At 32.2% G+C, this 24,699-nt stretch overlaps 1 protein-coding gene across 2 annotated transcripts in view; it reads right to left on the bottom strand.

Moving 5' to 3' along the window:
• Window positions 1-4,310: 4,310 nt before the first annotated feature.
• Window positions 4,311-24,699, bottom strand: part of LOC127731777 (T-cell-specific guanine nucleotide triphosphate-binding protein 2-like) — a 37,926-nt gene continuing 17,537 nt past the window's right edge. Inside the window, exons 2-3 of one of the 2 annotated variants that reach the window (XM_052240611.1) lie at window positions 7,860-8,015; window positions 4,311-5,517 (exon numbers count right to left, since the gene is read on the bottom strand). In XM_052240611.1, the coding sequence (XP_052096571.1) occupies window positions 4,775-5,517; window positions 7,860-8,013 (897 nt within the window). In that variant the 5' untranslated portion in view covers window positions 8,014-8,015 and the 3' untranslated portion in view covers window positions 4,311-4,774. Of the gene's footprint in view, window positions 5,518-7,859; window positions 8,016-16,546; window positions 17,981-24,699 lie in introns of those variants that run through there. The other variant, XR_007995753.1, reaches the window with a different exon arrangement.

The following is a 24,699-nucleotide window of genomic DNA, read 5'->3' as shown; positions in this document are numbered from 1 at the left end:
TTATATTAACGCAGAATGGATTGAAAAAGCAGTTTTGAGTATATAAATTTGCTTTATAAAAATGAGAAGTACTGTAAACGGTGAATAAAGGGGAAGGGTGTGTCAAAGTTATGAAAACAAAATGTCAATTAGAAACAGGTGAATTACTCTATCCCGCACATTTATATGACATATTATACAGAAATTTCCTAAAAAAAATTAACACAAAATATATCTACAAGAAGAGGGTTCTGTACAGCATCGATGTATTTTACAAACACTTGAAACAACATAGAAAAATGATCGAAGCTAGTAATAGCTATTGCGTTTCATTGTGTACTGTTAGAATGAAAGCCCACAAACCATTGCAGGTTTTCTTTTCTCACTTGCGACGCAAGTCGCAGAATAGAATGCGAAACATAAAGAATACAATCAGATGGTGGCGGCGGCAACGGCGTAAACTATTTGCATAGCTTTATACCTAGATGCTTTAAACCTTGTATATAGATGCGTTGCGTTCCAAAGTTTCCGTCTGTAATATGAGCATTGTCCTTTACTTCATTTTCATGGTTCGGCGACAACAACAAAAACGTGTATAGTTGTTTTCGTCATGTGAATGTCTCCCTTATTATGTGTTATAGGCTAACTATATTTGGTTACTAGTATATGATATCCTTGCAAGGTCTCTATGTGCGTCAGACATATATCATTTGCCTTACATGAGCATATTGTTTCTTTGATCCCTTCTAACGGTGTGTATATTTCCCAATACGTTCGCTATGCGTTTGTCTGCAGTGACGTTTTAGATTTTTAATGAACGAAATCAATATATAAGTTGTTAATTATTAAGTCTTGGATTTCCTTACAATAAATTACTTTTACTATATTCTTTCATATATACAAATATTTTGTTCTTAAGTTCGGCCTGTATCTGTAGCATTATTATAAAAACGTTTTTAAAGCACGTACATTTAGAAACGATCTGTGTAAACGTATACACAATTTGCATTGCCGAAGTCTTTTATATATCTGGCTGCATGTTTACATATTTTGAAGCTAACGATCTTTTTGAAATAAATTATTTTCGCAGAAAAGAACACAAACTTACATATTTGAATCATGGCAGATAGATTGAACATGCATGTCTGGCACACATAGTTCATTGGCTGCAATGGTTTGCTCAGACAAACCTATTGCCAATTCAGCTTTGAGAAAACTGCAGTTGTGCCTGCTGGTGTATATTTTATAACACGAACGGACAGTGATACATATTTTTGTTATCATCACACTGATGGTGATTAAGGTCAAAAACATCATGCAAGATCCTAACATAAACTTGATCTTTCGGGGCTTCCAGAGTTTCGATAAGGCTAGTTTTGCTTATGCCTCTCATGTTTGTTACGACTGTGCCATATTCCGGGTCTTTAACGAGACCAACCGATTTAATTCTTTTATTACAATTATGCAATAAAAAGTTTAAATTTTGAAAAACCGACACAAAACATATTCTTCCGAACAAAACAACTTTCTACAAACTTACCTGACCATTTAAAAAAGAAAAAGATAAACCACACAACATGCAATGATGAGAAATGTATTGATTGACAGCTGTCCTAGTTAATGAAGTAATAGTTTAAGCAACAAAATGATTAACGACACGAGATAATCTGTGATGAATCAATGCAAAAATGTTGATTCAATTTGTGTTTTTAATTGCTTATATATATATTGACATCAGATAGAATTGTCTTCTCTTTTAATTACATCTAAACAAAACTAAAAAAGAGCATTTGAATCCAAATGGTTTAAGATGTCCAAAACGAAAAATCGAAAACTCTTTCCGTGTTTTCTTTTATTATTAGTCTTAAATTTATGTGTTTTGTTTCTGACTTTGCAATATGAAAAACAAAGGACGCAATTAAACATGGACTAATGGTATACTGGTAATAATTCCACTTCCCTTATCATACAGAGGTACGCAGCCAGTAATATAACATTTCTTTTTCAGTTGTTTGAATACTAAAAAATATACTCTGAATGTAAGTTTATATCACCTACGGACGACATGATTCAACATTCAACATTTCCGCGGAACTTCTAATTTTGTCTTTCTCGTTTTTCGTGGAAACCCCGTTTTTAATTTGTTTCTTCTTTTCCGTGGGAAGACCTGTGAATTTGTTCTGATTATTTCTTTTTTTGCGTGAATTTTTTTTCTGGCGCTGTTTTGTTTTTTTGCAAGATGTCGCAAGATATTTGGTATATGATATCGGACAGTTCTACGCTTTGAAACTGACACCGTTTAACCGAACACTTTTCAGAGTAAGAGTAATCGCACAAAATTACACAGTTTTTTAGTAAACAGTAATCATCAGAAACAGTAATGAATATCACCGACATACATTTTTCTAATTTGTTAGTTGCAGCATGTCGTAACAGGAACATTTTGTCGAAATATTACCACACACAATACACCATAACAACGGACACCTCCCATGAATCCACGACAGCACAACATGCCACCACAAATGAATTATAAACTGTGCGTCACACGAATGTATCAACGCCACAAAAAGTGACGTATTTTTTGTGACGTTTAATTTATCACAGGTAAATTTCTAAAAATTGAATAGATTTGTTTTAATGTAGACACGTGCAAGAATATACGATTGAGTTTGTAATGGTGTGATTATTTGTATTTTCTAACCATGTCGGTTTTTCTTCTAAATCAAATCTGTGTAAGACACTACAGTAAACACACATGAAAACAAACAACATAAAACAAAAACACTGTAGACGAACCACGAGTAACTCGACTATACTGACAAATATGGCATATGTGAAATGTACCGAAAATACAGAATTCAAACCACAAACGATAAGACATAATACAATATCCAACCAGACTTACAAAAGAAACATCATAACTAAATACATGAATGTTGGATGTATAAATACCGAGACACGTCGTATAGCAATGCGAATTCACTCTCACAATCTAAGACGTGGTAAAAATGTCGTTAGTTAGTTAAGACACAGACACAGTGACATCGTATCGATCAACCAATTCGTGATGGTGTCTATAAAATTTACGGAGCGGAGTGTCATTTTTAATCTTTCCTCAGAGCAGTTTCTGCTTAAGGAGCACACTCTTGAATATGAAGTCCGTAAAGTGTGAACATGCACGATCATAACGTATCAACTGAGATATGTAAACACCATACGATGGGGTAGAGGGTATGTTACTGCTGAGAAATGGGAAATTGATAATTGGGAAGTTGAAATCATCCCGTTTGTCATAGATTTTAGTGTGAAGTCGTCCATCTGTGTCAATATTGAGGAAAAGATCAAGGTATAAAGCAGTCCTTCTAGTATCAGTAGTATCCTTAATTTTAAGTTCACTGGGATATATGAGATGTAAGTACTGACTGAAATATTGGTTATTCAGTGATAGGACACCATCAATATATCTGAAAGTAAAATCTAAGAATTTCGCAAAGTGCTTTTTCTTTTTGTCTTTTAGAAGGTTCTGAAGGAATTCTGGTTCATACGAGTACAAAAATAAATCGGCCAGTAGGGGTGCACAATTAGTACCCATTGGAATACCGACTGTCTGTTGAAATATCAATCCTCCAAACTCAACAAATATATTGTCGATCAAAAAGTCCAGCATTTTGATAATATCATCTTCAGTGTATTTTCTGATAGAATCAGTGTGGTTCTTCACAAAATAAGAATTATTATAACCCAAAACAAGAAATTTACATCTACGATTCCCATTTTTATAGAAAAAGCTCTGTTTATTGAGATGGTGAACAACCTAGGGTCTCTTGATGAGAGTTCCTTGCTTCATGACTTTAAAATGAGGTAAATGTCAAAGGTAAATTTTGCGTTCTAGATTTTGATTAAATTGAATGGAATATGACCTTGAAAAGCCCAGCCGGAAGTGACTTTGTGTAAACAAGAAGTAGCAATCTTTTACGAGTTTTATCTAGCTATTAATCTAAGTTAAACAAACCATTTTCATCGGAGAATGTCTCTACCAAGTCAGGAATATGACAATTGTTTTTCATTTGTTTCGTTGGTTGATTGATTGATTATTGATTGCTTAACGTCGAGTGGGCGTTGGTTCATAAAGTATAACGTTTGATTTTGTCCGTTGTTATGGATTTACCCTTTTTTAATTTACCTTATATTCGGTATTTTTGTAAATACTATTTTACATTTACTTCATGTTAAAGTACTTAGCAGCATATATTTTTTGAACCAATGTGAAGAAATATGTCATATGAAACCGGAAGTTACATTAAAAAAAAGTTATCTATAATCTTTATTATTTCATGAAAAATATCTTATAAAAATTGCAGTTTTAAAATCAGCATTTAATTTGGGTGGAAAGAACTTTAATTGTTCGTTGAACAAATGTTTTTGTTTTATTATAGTTAAACTATTACGGTTTAATTCGTGACTTTTTTTTAGCATGATTTCAATCTTGACTGACAATCGATGAGCTCACAAAACCAATTCAACACAACCTCCGGTAAATTTCAGATGTGAAGCTGCTTTTTGATATAAACTCATCATAGATACCAGGCTTAAAATTTAAAAGGACATATCTGTAAACAATAAAAGCGTCATCTCTGAGGTCATCGGCTTCTTCTCATCAATTCCAAAAACTTCAATATAATGTACAACTTCTCGAACTATTAATCCGAGACGAAAAGCTGTTGATACCAGTGGGAGTGCATCTACAGCTAGTTCTTCTTTTATACGATTCTGCAAAGTTGTGTACTTTACGTTAATGGCGTTTTTCTAAAAGCCTTGGCAGAGAATACATAAACGTTTTAAATTTTGGAGATACCAAGCAGTATTCAATATGGCCTAAAAGTTTTGTCCAGTCCCCTATGTCTTTCCTTTTGCTTGATATAAGGAAAATTGCATCAGATTTCTTCAGCTGCTCATCACATGACATCTGTTCCTTAATTTGTTGTCTAATTGCTGGAATTACTTCTTCCTCTCTCTTACCGTCATCTTTCGCATTTCTCAAATCATCATCAATTTTTGACCTTACTAAACAGAACGACTTTTTCAATTCTACTAATTTGCAGACCAGGAAATAGTCATCCTCACTTATAACTTTGTCAAAAAATATGAAGAAGTAATCGTACAGCTTTAATTTAATTTCTTCAGCATATGTTGCTTTTTGAAATTCCATTGTTCCGACTCCTGGTAAGTCGTAGAATACTATGCGTTGATTCTGTGGATTTTTGTAAGCTGTTGGTTTTTTGGTTGTGTTTCCACTTCCAGATTTAGCGAATCCTATATCTCCAGGTTTAACATCGTGCATTTTATTAATAAATGTTGATTTTCCTGTAGCAGACCTACCAGTTATAGCAAATGCTGCTTCCTCCTTTTTCCATCGACTGCTATGTTCTTGACGATATTTAGACACTGCGGATGGTCCTTGCTCTTCTGCAATCACTCGTAATTCTGCACATTCATCGTCTGTTTCAAGCTCTTTTGACTCAGCTTTCCCCATTTCTGCAACATGAATATGAATATTTCAGAAATTCTAACAGATGAATCTTATTTAGATTCTTCAGCTAGTGAAGTAAAATTGATACCATTAATGTTGTAGTAAATCTATAGATATAAGAAGATGTGGTATGAGTGCCAATGAGACAACTCTCCATCCAAGTCAAAATTTATAAAAGTAAACCGTTAAAGGTCACAGTAGGGTCTTCAACTGTATGCATTTAGAAACAGAAATAGAAAGAATGATATACCATGATTAGTCCCGTACCCTTTAGATCTTATGACGAATTTTCCATCAGTTTAAATATAGTATGACAATGCTATGTTAAGGACTAAGAAACACATATGGACAAAAGGATATAAGGCAATAAGACAGCAACCAAACAAAACGAAAAACATATGGAGGCTATAATAGCTGTATTTGGCAAAACTTTTTCTGAATTTTGGATCCACAATGCTTTTCAACTTCAAACTTTAGACACTTATTTCACCTCCGTACTGACCGTCTTGTTTTTGTACTCATGTAATGCAGATTTCATACAAAACCTTCTCAAAGACAAAAAGAAAAAAAAAACATTTTGCAAAGTTTTTTAATTTCACTTTCAGATATATTGATAAAAGCCTGTCACTTTAAACCGCATTTTAGTTAGCACTTGCATCACATATATGTGAATTTGTGACATGGGATTCTACCGAAACAAATAGATCAGTTTTTTTTTCATCTTGATCGTTTCCCTGATTTTGACAAAGAAAGACGATTTCAAACTCAAGGATATCTTTACTAAGTCAGGAATATGACAGTTGTTTTCCATTCGTTTGATGTTTTGAGCTTTTGATTTTTATCATTTTGATAAGGGACTTGCCGTTTAGAACTTTTCTTGGAGTTTGGTAGTTTGTTTTGTTATTTTTCTTTTTACAAAGATATCAGATAACATGTGTTTCGGTACAACTGAATAATTTAAAACTGTATCAATGCAATATATATAGCCCAATTCAGTCTATTGTATGACTTTTTAACCAAACGATTCTGACATAGTTTTATAGCACGTTTTGCAAAATAATCTGTATTTGCGATTTATAACAAGTGTGTAATCATTCTTAAACATCTTTGATATGCATTTGAAACCTTCCTTATAAAAAAAATTCCACATGATTTACTGCATACTTTCAATATCAAAATGAGAATATATGGTACGATTTACATTTACGTCATGTTAAAGTACTTAGCAGCATATATTTTTTGAACCAATGTGAAGAAATATGTCATATGAAACCGGAAGTTACATTAAAAAAAAGTTATCTATAATCTTTATTATTTCATGAAAAATATCTAATAAAAATTGCAGTTTTAAAATCAGCATTTTATTTGAGTGGAAAGACCTTTAGTTGTTCGTTGAACAAATGTTTTTGTTTTATTATAGTTAAACTATTACGGTTTAATTCGTGACTTTTTTAGCATGATTTCAATCTTGACTGACAATCGATGAGCTCACAAAACCTCCGGTAAATTTCAGATGTGAAGCTGCTTTTTGATATAAACTCATCATAGATACCAGGCTTAAAATTTAAAAGGACATATCTATAAACAATAAAAGCGTCATCTCTGACGTCATCGGCTTCTTCTCATCAATTCCAAAAACCTCAATATAATGTACAACTTCTCGAACTATTAATCCGAGACGAAAAGCTGTTGATACCAGTGGGAGTGCAGCTACAGCTGGTTCTTCTTTTAAACGATTCTGCAAAGTTGTGTACTTTACGTTAATGGCGTTTTTCTAAAAGCCTTGGCAGAGAATATATAAACGTTTTAAATTTTGGAGATACCAAGCAGTATTCAATATGGCCTAAAAGTTTTTTCCAGTCCCCTATGTCTTTCCTTTTGCTTGATATAAGGAAAATTGCATCAGATTTCTTCAGCTGCTCATCACATGACATCTGTTCCTTAATTTGTTCTCTAATTGCTGGAATTACTTCTTCCTCTCTCTTACCGTCATCTTTCGCATTTCTCAAATCATCATCAATTTTTGACCTTACTAAACAGAACGACTTTTTCAATTCTACTAATTTGCAGACCAGGAAATAGTCATCCTCACTTATAACTTTGTCAAAAAATATGAAGAAGTAATCGTACAGCTTTAATTTAATTTCTTCAGCATATGTTGCTTTTTGAAATTCCATTGTTCCGACTCCTGGTAAGTCGTAGAATACTATGCGTTGATTCTGTGGATTTTTGTAAGCTGTTGGTTTTTTGGTTGTGTTTCCACTTCCAGATTTAGCGAATCCTATATCTCCAGGTTTAACATCGTGCATTTTATTAATAAATGTTGATTTTCCTGTAGCAGACCTACCATTTATAGCAAATGCTGCTTCCTCCTTTTTCCATCGACTGCTTTGTTCTTGACGATATTTAGACACTGCGGATGGTCCTTGCCCTTCTGCAATCACTCGTAAGTCTGCACATTCATCGTCTGTTTTAAGCTCTTTCGACTCAGCTTTCTCCATTTCTGCAACATGAATATGAATATTTCAGAAATTCTAACAGATGAATCTTATTTAGATTCTTCAGCTAGTGAAGTAAAATTGATACCATTAATGTTGTAGTAAATCTGTATGCATTTAGAAACAGAAATACAAAGAATGATATACCATGATTAGTACCGTACCCTTTAGATCTTATGACGAATTTTCCATCAGTTTTATAGAGTAAGACAATGCTATGTTAAGGACTTAGAAACACATATGGACAAAAGAATATAAGGCAATAAGACAGTTACCAAACAATGTGACAACATATGGAGTCTATTATAGCTGTATTTGGCAAAAAGTTTTCTGAATTTTGGGTCCTCAATGCTTTTCAACTTCAAACTTTAGACACTTATTTCACCTCCGTACTGACCGTCTTGTTTTTGTACTCATGTAATGCAGATTTCATACAAAACCTTCTGAAAGACAAAAAGAAAAAAAAAACATTTTGCAAAGTTTTTTAATTTCACTTTCAGATATATTGATAAAAGCCTGTCACTTTATACCGCATTTTAGTTAGCACTTGCATCACATATATGTGAATTTGTGACAAAGGATTCTACCGAAACAAATAGATCAGTTTTTTTTTTATCTTGGTCGTTTCCCTGATTTTGACAAAGAAAGACGATTTCAAATTCAAGGATATCTGTACCAAGTCAGGAATATGACAGTTGTTTTCCATTCTTTTGATGTGTTGAGCTTTTGATTTTGCCATTTTGATAAGGGACTTGCCGTTTAGAACTTTTCTTGGAGTTTGGTAGTTTGTTTTTTTCTTTTTCTTTTAACAAAGATATCAGATAACATGTGTTTCGGTACAACTGAATAATTTTAAACTGTATCAATGCAATATATATAGCCCAATTCAGTCTATTGTATGACGTTTTTACCAAACGATTCTGACATAGTTTTATAGCACGTTTTGCAAAATAATCTGTATTTTCGATTTATAACAAGTGTGTCATCATTCTTAAACATCTTTGATATGCATTCGAAATCTTCCTTATACAAAGAATTCCACATGATTTACTGCATACTTTCAATATCAAAATGAGAATATATGGTACGATTGTCTCCAACAGAGACCAAAATGAAGTAGAAGTTATAGCAGCTATACGTTAACGCACTGCCTTCAACAATGAGTATATCCAATACCGCTAGACAAATTTTCAAGCTTAGTTTTGAAAATTAAAGTGTATTAATTTGTGTAAGAAACACTTTGAAAAACATGACACATATGTTTCGAAGAGCGATAATTAAGTTTAGAATTTCAAATAACCATTCTAGATTTTACCATAAAAACTATTCGCTGCTTATCGCTCTTGATTTGAAAGCATCTTTCAGTTTGAAAATCAAGATGTCATTAAAGTAAACCAAAATTTCTAGTAAGTATATAAAATTGACACTTTTTTTTTATCTGAAAACCTGCGTTATGTTAAAATCAACAATGGCAAACATCATCCGTCGACGACCTATAATGGGGACAGACACATACACCATATGGCGGTTTTTAATAGATTTGCGAGTGCTCAACATCGACCCCAATTTACACCGCTTTTACCCCATTACCTGGAAATATGTTTAACAATTACAACAATAAATGTATGTACTGGTAAATTCCTCCGTTATCCGAAGAACCCCTCGAGAGCTGCGAGGGTACAGTGGAATCCATGTCCACTCCCTATCGGGATTAATGGAGATGTGTCACTAACGTATTTACAATGTTTAATATTTACAAGGACAATCCCCACCCCAACACCAGGGAGTGTTAGGACACCAGGCAAATCTGTTTATGGTGGAGGAAGCCGAAGTACTCGGAGAGAACCATCGGGCTGCTCGGCGGAAACAGACAAACCGAAGAGATATCCACAGATTGATCTCCAGGTCAAAGTCGGGAGCAACTTTGACCAACCGAGGCCCCCGAAGTACCCATTCTAGTTTAAACTCCGGTCTGGGTACCAGAGATGTGTATGAGAGGGTGAAAATCACCCTTCTGATGTACTGATATTTTTAGCACCCCGAGTGAGAATCGAACTTGGGACCTTCAGCACTGTAGCCATCGGTCTTAACCACTAGATCACGAACTCACATACTTATAGAATTAATCAACAAAGTGTCAAGACTCATCTGAGTGGAGTGGTACTATATATATAACAAACTTACAAATTGACAACAACACAAGATTCCGAATTGAAAGTACGTACTCGCGATGACCCTGTGATGCCAGACATAAATGTTTTCAAAGAGAGACAAGCTTATTATCAGTTTACACATTTGTCGTGTTTTCTTCTCAATTATGCTCTTTGTATAAGGCATCTCTTACTTTTTTGTAAATGTCAGCTGTATCACCGACACTGTGCTTCAGTGGTGTTAACCTTTAGTGTCTCGCTGTACATAACAACTATTAACATCGCCCTTGTAAATAGAGCATCAATTTAACGTCTGGCATCGGAAGAATGTAGTGGCATCGTTTGTTTGATCGGATCGTTTAACCTCTATAACACATCTATTATATTGACGCTTACATCACGAGCTTTCACTTTGTTTTGATAGATTTGACCTAACCTTGGTAATTATGGTTATTTCTTAATGACTATTTCACTAGCTAGTGTTCCTCAATATCTTGTTAAAGACTCATTTACACATTTGTCCCTGAAATGGCGTTATTTTCGATAACATTGTTAACCAGTATTGTTTCTTCGTCGTTATTGTATAATTTCCCAATTAATTTTTCGTATACGGCTTTATCTATGAAACCTATCATAATCACTTACGAATTTAAAATGTCCATTTTGTTTCCTTTTGACTCTTTTTAATCAATAATCAAGACGGGACAAAGAAGACCCGTGTCGTTAGTAATGGAAACTTTGTCGATATGAACTGAATCAAATCTGCAAATTGCGAGAAGACTATTACTGACAGAAGAAGACGTTACAAGTATAACAAATGCAATTTTTAAAACTTTTGTATTTCCGTTTTGCGAACGATGAACACGTTTCGAAGATAAACTAGCTTTTTTTTTAGATTTAAAAACCTCCAACATCTTACATTATTTATCTCGATCTATTCAAAAGTAATAAGATGTAGCATAATTTCCACTTAAACAACCTATCTACATTGGCTAGAGTTATAGGGGGAGGGTTGAGATCTCACTTAACATGGTTAACCCCGCCGCATGTTTGCGCCTGTCCCAAGTCAGTAGCCTCTGGAATTTGTTAGTCTTGTATGTTTTTTAATTTAATTTTATTTGTATGTTTCGGAGTTTATTGTGACGTCAATTTTCACTGAACTAGTGTACATTTTTTGTTTAGGGGCCAGCTGAAGCCCGCCTCCGGGTGCGGGATTTTCTCGCTGTGTTGAAGACCCATTGGTGGCCTTTGGCTGTTTTCTGCTCTTTGGTCGGGTTGTTGTCTCTTTGACACATTCCCCATTTCCATTCTCAATTTTATGAACTGAGACATAATAACCCGGATGTGAGCAACTTTAAGTCAACGTATCAAGCGATAGAGCAAAATCCATACCGTTTAATAAACTATAGACATGGCAAACAAAGGCAACAGTAGTATACCGCTGTTCAATAGTCATAAATCGATTAAGAGAAAACAAATCCGGGTCACAAACCAAAACAGAGGGAAAAACATCAACTATAAGAGGAAAATAACAGAACAACAGAAACACTGAACTGCAACAAAAACAAACGCCAACATACATGTGTAGAAACGGACTATTTGATCACAACTGCCATATTCCTGACTTGGTACAGGACATTTAAAGAAAATATGATGGGTTGAACCTGGTTTTATGGTAAGCCAAACCTCCCGCTTATATGGCAGTGTTAAAATAGAAAAAAGTTTCATACAAAAAGACATTGACGCGTTTTAAGTGGAAACAAAAACAAAAATAACAGATAGCTATAAACGGAAACCACTTAATTACAGACACTTGATCTAGAACAAGCGCATACAGATGTGTTGCTATCAAACATGTTGCTTTAGCTTGACCAACCCTAAAAGAGGGACGAAAGATACCAGAGGGACAGTCAAACTCATGCCTAACCTTGGCTATTATTGTAAAAACAAAACATAAAGAAAACCATAAAAAATCAGTTAAAGACGACTTGATTTATCAAATAAAGATAAGGAAATGCAGAATGATTGTCATTGAGACAACTATCCACCAAAGTTCAAATGAAGTGGTAGTAAGCAATTATAGGCCATCGTACGCCATTCTACAACGACAAAACCAAAGGCCCCGACTAAAATAAATCGAACAATTCAAACAGGAAAACAAACGGCCTATATATTAATGAAATAATTTACGAATAACATATATGATCAGCTCGGCACGAACAAGCACAAAAACAACTAACAAATACAAAAAGCTATAAGTAAAAAAGTACTGATCTTAGAGCACTTGCAGTTAATGAGAGTTAGTGCAAAGCCATTTACAACTTGATAGATGTATCCAAGACGGTTGACAAATTAAATGATAAGAAACAATACAATTAAAATCAGTTCAGAAGAAAACACTTATACTTAAATTATTAAAGATAACAAAAAACAAGAAAAAAACTAAAATTATGATAAACAAATGATAACAATTCCGTACCAAAGAATGCTCATTAATTGATAACAAGCTCAAAGCGCCTAAGTCTACTGACAGAAATAATCCAACCATACAAGTTAAAATCAATAACTATATATCAGAGCAGAGTAATAGCAGCGTCATTACTAGTACGGAAAGACACAATATATATAATTTCTAATATAAAGTTAAAACAAGACATTCGGTCATATTAAAGGGGCACTAGCTGTCAAATTCATGTTCACCGATTTGACTCAAATTCTCATATTTGATTTATAAAAATGTAAAACATTTATCCAAATTATAAAAAGTCTAAAATAAACAATTTACAGGGCATGGGCTCGAGAATATGTAGCTTCGTTTCGTGTGTATTTTAGTCTAGGCGCCATTTAATTAACTATCGAGTTGACCTGCGAACACATCCGATGGCCATATAAGCGATATAAACATAAATATAGATATAAATAGATATTGAAACTCGTGCAATTGGATTTTTCTAGGTCTGTTTAATTTCATACTATAGATTAAAAATATATGTTAATCATCTTTTTTACCTGTATACGAATGATTTTTGTGGATCGAATGAGTCAATCAAATGATTTACCTTTGTTTCACTTTCAATGTTGACATTCTTTTCCTTTAAATAACTCAACACGCACAATGCATTCATTATCTATATCTAGCCAAGGGGTTAAATTGAAGTTCACATGAATACGGATTCAATGAGGTCGAATTTTTTCACTTGCAAGTGAATAATTCATCATCAATGTTTTTTAGCTTATTTTGACAAAATTGAACCATACTGACTGCTAAAAGCGAATTATTATTTCACTATTCTACTTTTATTAATGATTGAACAAAAAAAAATCATATTTCAGATTTTTTATATATCTCGTAGCTAGTGCCCCTTTAAAAGTACAGTATTGAATCATTTCAGATGGATGCTATATATTCCTTTTAATGCAGAAACTCATAAGAGGTAACCAGGCTTATAGTTTGGTACGCGCGTTTTATCTATACAGGACTCCTCAGTGACATGCCAATCAAACACAATTGGAAAGACATCTCAAAAACAAAGTTGAACAGCATTGAGAACCAAAATATCATACAAAACATTTAAGGCAATCTATGCCCAAGGGTAGAAACCATTAGTGTTTCGAACAATTCACAATTTTATAATACAGAAATTTACAGAAAATGAACCAATCACAGACAAATATTCATTGTATACATGCAGATGTAATGTATCGTCCAACTCTGCTTGTTTCTACTTTTAGAAAATTAAGGGTGTTTTGAAGGTCATTTTAACAGTATCCATACATGAATCAAATCAAATAATTTTATTGGTGTAAATACCAATGCAGGAAGCGTACCAGCTGACAACTACATCATATAAATACAAAATACCATAATACAAAAAGAAAAATATACAGAAACATATTTATTCAATGATTAGAGACAAGCATTTCATGTTTACACTACGGGAAGGTGTTATTCATACTATATTGACAAGATTTCCCAGTATGCTTTAACAATACAACAGTTCTTATTTTGGATTTATATGAATATTTATATTCATATATTCATATGTTATGCATATTATTTATTCCAGCTACAAATGCAAAACAAATATCAGTATCAATTCTTTTGTTGAAATAAAACATGTGATGCATGGTAGGGAATACGAGGTATTTATTGTACGTTTTATTGAACGACTTCAACATTTTTTTTTTTTTTTCTAAATAGACACTTGTTTATTCCAAAAAGTTCCTGTTTACAACTTCCCCAGTTGCCCAGGATGCAAACTGGGGATTCCCGTTTACAATAAAAAAAAAACAACTGTCCGGGAAGCAGGAGGCTGAAAAAAGTGCACTGTATTACCAGAAAAAGTAGTACATGTATAATAATACTTATTATTCTATTATATGACAATGAATGAAAAAGAACATCTTTCTAGAATGTAATACTAGTAATAAATGATATAACATTATAACATAATCGAGTGCACCTCTAAACCATGGATTACCTAATACAAATTAAAGAGACATAAACGGCAGACCACATGACATCGTGACTGTTATATCCTCCAAGGTTTGTAATTATCATATAAAATTAATTAATGTGTTTATTTTTTCTTTGTCTATTGTATTATTAGATAAATAACAGGGTACAGATTTCAGATGGGTTATCATGTATGATTTCCAAAGATTCAAAATATCTGTAGATGACATTATTATCCCATCATATTTTATTTTGTTTCTTATTTTCCACAAGGACCATTTTGTCAAAATAAAAAAGAGATTTACAAGTAAAGTGTGGTTCGATTGACCACTGCTATCTCCCAAAAGCATAAAATGTTTTAAATTTTCATTATCTAATTGAACATTCCATAATGTGAAAATATCTTTGATTTCACTAATGATTATTTTGGTTGTATTGCAATCGAAAAATAAATGTTGCAAATTTTCAGTATTATTGACTGTTTGGCAAATACGACATTTTCCGTTTGACAATTGGATTTTTTTTAAGTCTACTTTCCGTATATATGATATTGTGGATGCATTTCCATTGATATTCTTTTATTTTATTGGTGATATTAACTTTTTTCAGATTGTCCCATACTATTTTCCAATTAATTTCGTGCCCAAAAATTTCTTGCCATTTGTTTTGACATTTTTGATATATATTTTTATTAATCGTGTCTCGAATATACTTGAGTTTCAATTCTTTAGGTTTGATTTTTTTGTCATTTCTATCTAATATGAACATTTCATCAGAAAGTTTCAATTCTATGTTTGTTTTTTCATTAATTTCATAATCAATTTCTAAAATTTGTAAGAAGTCGATTGGTATTGAACTTTTAACTCTTGAAAATTCCGATATACAGTTTCTTTTATCCACAAGTTTTTCAAATATAGAACAACAACTGTAAAATTCGTTGGTTTCATCATTCCATATGTCTTTGATATATGTCATGTTACTTTTTAGACAGGAAGAAAAAAACAATGGCTTATTTTGGAATGAAATTTTTGAATTACCAAAATACGACTTCAACATTTAAGTTATACCAAACTTATGAAAGAAATATTTGTGAAATAGAAATTAAGTTAGTTTTCCTTTTCGTTCTTGTCATATATTTTGTCAAAGGCTTAACCCCGTGTTACTTACTTGACTACGAGAAACATGGCTTATGTTATCGTTTCGATTTTTCACTGATATTAACCCTTATTCTTCTATATTAAAACTCAATAAATTATAAATCTTTGTAATGTATGTTGTTTGAATTATCACTTCAAGGGTGACTGGGGAATAGAAGTATGATCACTCTTTATATTCTTCTGACCGACAGTAACACTTGGTAAAATGGGGCGTTCGTTTGGTTGTGCAAGCTGAATACATTCGTAGCAACGTCCGACCATGATGGGAACGTTAAATTCAATGCCTCTTTATATAGAGTGCCACACTCTCTGCATGGTGAACTCTTGTCACAACTCTATGATGGTCTGTAGATTTCTATCCCTATCCACTTTACACACATTTACCAGTGGCAGTCCAAATCTTTCGCCTTTCACCTCAGCCCACCCTATTACAGGACCTACCTATTGAATATACTTTTAACGTGTTATTGTCTTGAACATGGGTAAATTATTTGCCACTGGATGCTGACCATATACGTTTGGATTTCATCATGACATACTGGAATAAATTCCATCCACCATGATCACTTGACAAAGTAGTAAGCAGTCAGTATTATAATATTCATTCTTCGATTGTTATGATAGTCACAAAATTTGATTACAATAGGAAAAAAAGATGAGAATGGGATGTTTATCATGAGATAACTATCAACCAGAGATCAAATGAAATAGAGGAACTGAATCTAAGCAAGTATATGCTACCGTATGGCCTTCAACAATGAGAAAAACAAATATCGTCATTACATTTTACAGTAAACAATTAAAAGGCCCGATATAACAAAATGACAAACATGTTATTGGAAATTAAAATTACTATAGATGACAGGACTGTTATCGCAGCAACTACATTAACTCAAAACTAACATTGTATGGTTCAATAAGCACACATGTTTAACAACATTCAAATCTTGACTAATTATACATGTGAATATAAATCTAGTACAACATTCGGTTTATGTAAACACTTTTAGACTTTGATATCCTGTTTTTCCATGATAAATCTATAAACTATACGAGCGTCATCTCTAAAATTGTCAAGAGTACGACTAAGGTAGCAATACGTAAAAACTGCCGATGTCCCTGCAGAAACAATTGATCCGATTATAGGTAGGAATATGTCAGCTACAGATTCTATTGTAAATATTGCTATATATTTTCCTAATTGGGCAATAATGACTTTTGCCAAATCCATACCAGGAATATCCTGAATATGAAAACTAGCGCAATTAAATTTTTTACGATTCAACCCATCCAAAGCCTCTAGCCTTTCTTTTGAGAGGCCAAAAACATTAATATAATGTACAACTTCTTCTACTAATAATGCTAGATTTGCAACAACGTCTAATCCGGGTACTGGAGCTGCTGCTATGCAAGCAGCAGCTAATGTAGCCAGTTTTATGCGTTTCCTCAATGTTTGGTACTTTAAATCTATCACATTTTCCGTAAGCGTGGGCAGTGAATACATAAACGTTTCAAATTTAGGAGGTGGCAAACATTTTTCGATATGGTGCAACAAATTTTCCCAATCCCCTATGTCTTTCCTTTTGCTAGACATAAGGAAAATTGCATCGGAATTCTTCAGATGTTCATAACGTGATATCTGTTCGTTAATTTGTTTTCTGATTCCTGGAATTACTTCTTCCTCTCTCTTACCGTCATCTTCCGCATTTCTCAAATCGTCATCAATTTTTGACCTCACTAAACAGAATGACTTTTTCAAGTCTATTAGCATGCAGACCAGGAAATAGTCATCTTCACTTAAAACTTTGTCGAAAAATATGAAAAAGTAATCGTATTCCTTTAATTTCATTTTCGAAACGTACGTTTCTTTTGGAAATTCCATTGTTCCTACTCCTGGTAGGTCATAGAATTCTATTCTCTTATTCTGTGGATTCTGGTAAGCTGTTAGTTCTTTGGTAGTGTTTCCACTTCCAGATTTGGCGAATCCTGGATCAGATGGTTGGACATCTCTGATTTTATTAATAAACGTTGATTTTCCTGTAGCGGACCTCCCAGTAACGGCAAAAATTACTTTTTCTTCTTTCCATTGATTCACATTATCCTTAAGATACTGTGAAACTGCAGCTGTCCTTGTCTTGTTGCTATCTGCTTCAGTTTTTCAAATTTACCATCTTCTATCACCTCTTTTGATTCTGCTTGTCCCATTTCTGCAAAAATGTTTGAAAAATATCGAAATAAAAAGACACACTTTGGTACTACACATTTTTATCCGTACATTAGAATGGGTTGTTCATTTTAGCACAAAAGTTTAAAGGTATTTTCCACCAGAACTATAAATTAACGATACAACAGACACGGCTTCCTCCGCCTCATTTTTAGACGTATACCTCGAATTTTACATACGTGGTCATCTCAGTACCTGAATCTATGACAAACGAGACTATTTTAATTTGAAATTATAAATGTCCTCCACTTAGCAGCAATATACCAACTTCACCTGCATATGGAATATACATTTCCCAACTCATTCAGTATTCAAGAGCTTGCAGCTGCTACTCAGACCTTATAAATCATCACCAGTTTCTGAGCAGAACGTTGATGAAATAGGGTTATGTCAAGGAACGTTGATGAACTAGGGTTATGTCAAAGAACGTCTCGTCCTTTTTCTACAAAATTCATCAGCAGACACCAAACCCTTGTTGATAAATATTCCGTATCAACTTCACAAATGATACATGATGCCCCGTTTCCATTTTCAATTCAATGATGGTGGCGGATTGTGGTAAGTATATTTAACCCTATAAATTCATATAAAATCTCTTCTTGAGATTTCAAAAATAACCATTTTATATGAATTTGGTTAAATATACTTACCATGAAATTACATTTATATTATATAGAATATTCACTGATTACCAAGCAGTGTCTCATTTTGGTGGAGGATAAATTCTCTCATACATATACAATTTATAACATATAAAAACTGTGTCAAATTGTTTGAAAAATAACTCCACTAAATTTTGTTAATACTATAAGTAGTCAAAACTGAAATTACAAAATTTACATTTATTACACAATAAAACCATGTTGTATGACTGTATATCTATCAACCAAACTTTATGGCAAAACTTTGCAACTTGCATTAATAAAATATGCAATAAAAATGATAAAATTAGACTTGGATAAATAATCTGCAGTATAGAAATTATTTTATTAAAGCTCCTTCGTTATAACCTAAATGTGTTGTAATATTGCAACAGTAAATTTGTTTTTAATTTGTCATGTGAATAGGTTGTTCTTTCTTATTGCTTGTACAAATCGACAAGAACTAATCAAACCTAAGTATCTGATTTTCGAAGCATCCTGCCTTTATCATATTACTTTTCAACTTTGAAATATTAGTTTTCCAAACTTTAGTTTACTCGAAAACATTTAGCTTCTCTCTAAATTTTCTTTTTTTCTCTATTATTTTGATTTATTACATTGGTAGCAATGAATTACATTGATTTCCCAGTCAAATAAAAACCGATAATTTCACATGTGAAATAAACGTGGGTATTTCACTCTCTGACGTCATACAACAATAGGCGTTGTCAAGACGTCGATAACGTCGGATCAAAACAATTTGTGAATGCGTAGAAAAAAGAAATAGTTCCTTACATTTTCTACATTAATTTCATTAAAAAAGCCATTTGCCAATGTAATAAAAAGAATAACAAATCAAAGAATTCAAATATCGAAAAATATTCAACTCGTGACCGAACAACACTGATAATTAACTCATGCGCTACGTGCATTCGTGAATTAATGTGTTGTTCGGTCACTCGTTGAATATTTTTCGATATTTGAATTCTTCGATTAGTTATTCTATAAATAATAACAGATAATATATGATCGGTGATTATCTTTGGATAACCTAATCATTATCAATATCTTTCAAAATAAGCCTTTTTCTTTCAAAGAATTATAATTAATTCAAATATACTATGTAAATCACTGTTCTAAACAGTACTAACAAAAAACTGTAATAAAGACTCAAAGAAAAGTTGTTTCATGAGTATGCTAAATATGGATCAATCTATACAACTTTGTGTACTTATTCTTCTAGATGTACTACTCTTGTTGATATCTAACAGATTTAGAATGAAAATCTTTTTGTCAAGAGAAGTCCTGCATTTTAGGAATTACATGACAATTTTCTACCCGACTAAAATTTAAAAGTCTGATAGAAATTTCTATGAGAGTGGTAGAACCTTTGAATACAATGCCTACCAGTCCAGCAATGAACAATCATTATCTATGTATTTCGTACTACACTACTAGCTAGTGTAAAAATAAAGATATGGACAAAACAGTGGAAATGTTTAAGTATACATGTTTTCCAATGGTATCATTAATGCTCCAATAGAGCATTTGGATGCTGATCTACAAGTCAAAATCATTTGTCCTAATATCCAAAAAATAGTGTGGACAGATGATTTTCACAAACTATGAAATCTCTGTTAATCTCACACAATGGTAATTTTTCTAAAAGTGTGAACTTTTATGAGTAAATTTGTTTTGAATTACAAATTGCCATGCACAGTTCCAAATTTAAAGAAACAAAAGTTTGACATATTGAACAACTCTTGTACTGTTGCTCTTGATGATTGTTTTTTGTTTCAGAAAAGATTTCACAATCAGAAAACTGACATGCGAATTGCCAAATAAATTATATAGTTCTATATTTAAAGAAAACAACCGTTTGACATTATAAAAAAACACTTGTACTGTTTAAAGTGTTTTTAATTGTTTCAGAAATGGTTTCACAATCAGAAATACTCATTTCATTTCTCAATTCATCTGATCTAAATTCTATACATTCAGATAGATTTGGTACCCTATATACCAACCAAAACACATTTGGAAGTATTTTTGTGACTTCAACACTGTCATTTGTTAAACTAAAAATCACTCACAAGAATTTTGAATTATTCAAATTTAGACAAGATTTGAGATACAAAGTAAATGGGATTTTTATAATCACATCTTTAAATCAAAATTGATTCAAAATTCAAACTACTGTTAGTAATCACATTTGTCTAGTATATTCTTGCATAAGAGACCAACTCTGTGCTAGATATTTAATATTATTCTTGTAATGCATAAAAAGAATTAAGAAATGCTGTCGGACAATTGCCTGACCATTATGAAATGTGAAAATCCTCAATTGTGGAGGGAAATCACACCCAATCTATTTGAAAAACTGTCCTACATGTAGATAAGTCACAACTTGACTTTGACAAGACTAGGATTTTTTCCTTGTTGATGATGGGGGAAAAAATAAACAGTGACACTTGTAAATATAGATATTGCTTGCACTACTTATTATATAAACTATTGATTTAGTTATATTATAACTATTAACCAGTCATTTAAATAAACTGCTTTTCTTGAGTATTTTGATCTTAGACAGACTGCCTCTACAGATGCTTAAATTTGAGCACAAGTTCAATCTAAAATTATATAAATTTTGTATTGGTACACTGTAGCAAAGATGTGACAGAATATAAGTTCCTCATAATATTAATTCCAAAGACCTTTTAGCATATAACAAAAGTTCCATTGGGAACTTTCCTTATATAATATTTTATCCAATGCTATAAGAAAATTTCCTTCACAAAGGATAAAATATATGGAAAGTTCCCAATAGAACTTTTGTTATATGCTACAAGTTCTTTGAAATAAATATTATGAACAATGCTTTATATAATAAAAGTTCCAGGAAATTTTGTTATATTATAAAAAGTTCCAGGAATATTTGTTATATTATAAAAGTTCTAGGAATATTTGTTATGTTATAAAAGTTCCAGGCATATAGAATTTTAGCTATATTATAAATGTTCCAGGAATAGTTATCATGGTTATTAGATAATTAATGTTCTAGAAATATTTATTATATGATCAAAGTTCTAGGAATATCTACTACAATATCCAAAATTATTTCTAGCTACAAATGTATGTAAGTGAATTTCCAATAATAAAGTACAGGCATTTTCATCTGAAATTTGTGGCTAACTTCATGCTTGACTAAAGTATAAGCTAAACTTTCTTCATTGGTACGGACCATTTAGTTAAGTAAGTCACAGTGGAGCATGCAGTAATAAAATATTAAAAATATATATTCTTACCTTGTTTAGAATAAGAGCCATCGTTTAAATATGCAAAAATACTGTTGTATTCCTCAGACTCCATTCTTTTCATGTACTTCATGTACAGGTAAATGTCATGTGAGGTGAACATTAATTAAGATGTAATCAGGTGTAAAAAATTAAATGACACTCTTTCTTTAAAGGAACAAATATTATGAGACCATATGATGTTTTAGTTCCAGTAAAATATCTTATGAAGGTAGAAATAATATTATGTAATGTTTGTTCCCAAGAACTTTTATTATCCATAGTTTTGTTCCAGGGGGGACAAGTATTATGCGGAACAAATATATGTCCACAAAGAGACCTCTTCTTTACCCTGCGTCTTGTAAAGATTGGTAAATGAAGATTATAAAGATATGCATTGGATAGTTCCTTGTCAAATCTTGTAAACTACTTCAATCTCCGCGCTCATGTGGGGCATTTTTAATGAATTTTGTATCAATCATGCTTTTTCTGTATTCATTTTCTAATTTCCCATTATTATTTGGGAAAAGAAAAGTGATATTGTAAATTTTAATTCGTTAAAAAACCACCATGCGTTGATTTTTGTTTTTGTTTTTGTTTGTTTTTTGACGATTTACTGTCCTCTAAAAAATATGGACACAATAATAAACTTTGTGTATTTTCAAGTTTAAACTACTGACACATTTCTGAGCATCAAACTACTCTGTTCTGTTTCAGTGTTTTTATCTTTCTTGACTATTTCCAGACACATTTTCAATATATTATAAAACGTGAGTACATATTGACTGAGCTCATCACAAATATCAATGTGCAACAAAAAAAAAAAATAAAAAATAACCATGATTTTTAGCTAAGATCAAAATCTGTGTTTAAGAAAGCATGCAACTTGTAGACCCAAAATCTTGCATGTTGTTATAGTTACAATAATGGTAGACCTACGTTGCCTAGATGGAACGATGTCAACGATAGAACTGGACAAAAATCCCGAATTGATTTTATGTGTGTTAAATCAACCACTTAAGTTTCTATATTCAATTATGGTATATATGCTCCCTAAATGGAAGGTTATACAAATAAACATAATCAGTTCTGGGCAAATTCCATGTTCTGATTGTAATTCATTTAACCATTCAAGGTTCTAGTAAAAATAATGGTCTACGTTCCGTGTAGGGAACGTTATCCAAATAAACATAGTCAGATTAGGTCAAATTCCCCATTCTGATTGTAATTCATGTACCACCGTAGGTTCTAGTAACAATTTTGGTCTACGCTCCCTGTATGGAACGTTATCCAAATAAACACAGTTTGTTCTGGGCAAATTCCCTATCCTGATTGAAATTCATTTAACCACTTCAGGTTCTAGTAACAGTTTTTGTCTACGCTCCCTATATTGAAGGTTCTCCAAATTAATATAGTCAGATCTGGGCAAATTCCCTATTCTGATCGTAATTTCCCAGCAGGCATCCAACGTTGAAAATATGTTGAAATTTGGTTGTAGTGTTGATCAACGTAAAAACAACGTTGTATTAAGGTCAATCATATCAACGTTTAAATCACGTCGTTGAATCAACGTTGATTTTTGGTTAAAAGTATCAACGTTGAATTGTCAACGTTGAATCAACATTGAATTTAAGTTGATGCTTTCAACGTTTTAAATAGGTTGAAAATATAACGTTGATAAAAGGTTTATTTAAGGTTGATTACTTTAATTGTCGACCGAAATTTCAATCCAGATGAGATTGAACCAACTTTGGGGAATGATATTATATGAATGGTCAATTTGAGACAGATGATAGAAGAAGAAGTGCGAATTATTTTCGTGATACTTTTCGGTTGTGAGATATATACAAATTTGCGGGAAATAGTTAAACTGTTAATAAATTGGAATTCACTATATGGTATTGTTTTTCGTATTGTTTTTTATATTTCTTTTTCTTTTTTGTTGACTTTTTTATTGCTATAGTAACCCCAAGACAGGCATAGATCTTCAGTGGGCTTTTCCTTAAATATCCTCTCCAACAATGTTTTGACAAATATTTCCTTTTTGTTTAAATAATCACTTTTTATTTATATTGGTTTACTGATGTTTTTGAATAAGTTCAATGATTACTGTTGCTAATATATATAAATCTTCAAATAAACATGAGTAAACCGAATGAATTAACTTTTTTTAAATTTTCGCGGTAAATATTTCAATTACGCGAAAGTGATTTTTCTTTAATTGGCTCATGCGTATGAGGCCGACATGTCGAATTTACTTGCGCCAATTTGATAACAACAACAATTTCTACCACGCTTGATATAAATACTTAGTTAACAGTTGCTCTAAGAAGTGCAAAGTAAGTATATGATTTTCATTTATTGATTGCTTATAGATATATGCTAATTTAGTGTAAACAGTATTGTAGCTGTAATTATTCACTGTCCCCGCAAGTATGAGTATAGTCATTTGTGCAGATCAGATCTCGGATCAGATATAATTTATAATTATGCACGTAGTCGTCATATTCCTGCAGATAAGATACAATTTTTTGAAACCTCGGCGAACATCTAGGTTGACCTTAAGATATATTTGTAAATTGAAAATTGGGTAAAAGAACTTATAACAAGGATTTATTTAATACTGGAAACTACTTTTGAAAATGGAATGTCATATTTTTTTTCCTATTCTTTTTTCTACTTCAACCATATTTAAAAAAAAAATTAAATTATACTTTACCAAAGCATCTCTGTATTATAAACTTATCTTGTATTCATCATAGTTTTAA

The sequence above is a fragment of the Mytilus californianus genome, unplaced genomic scaffold (assembly GCF_021869535.1).
Source record: "Mytilus californianus isolate M0D057914Y unplaced genomic scaffold, xbMytCali1.0.p SCAF_20, whole genome shotgun sequence".
Lineage (NCBI taxonomy): Eukaryota > Metazoa > Mollusca > Bivalvia > Mytilida > Mytilidae > Mytilus > Mytilus californianus.
Note: the sequence above shows the minus strand (reverse complement) of the source record. Positions and strands in the feature narration are given on the sequence as shown.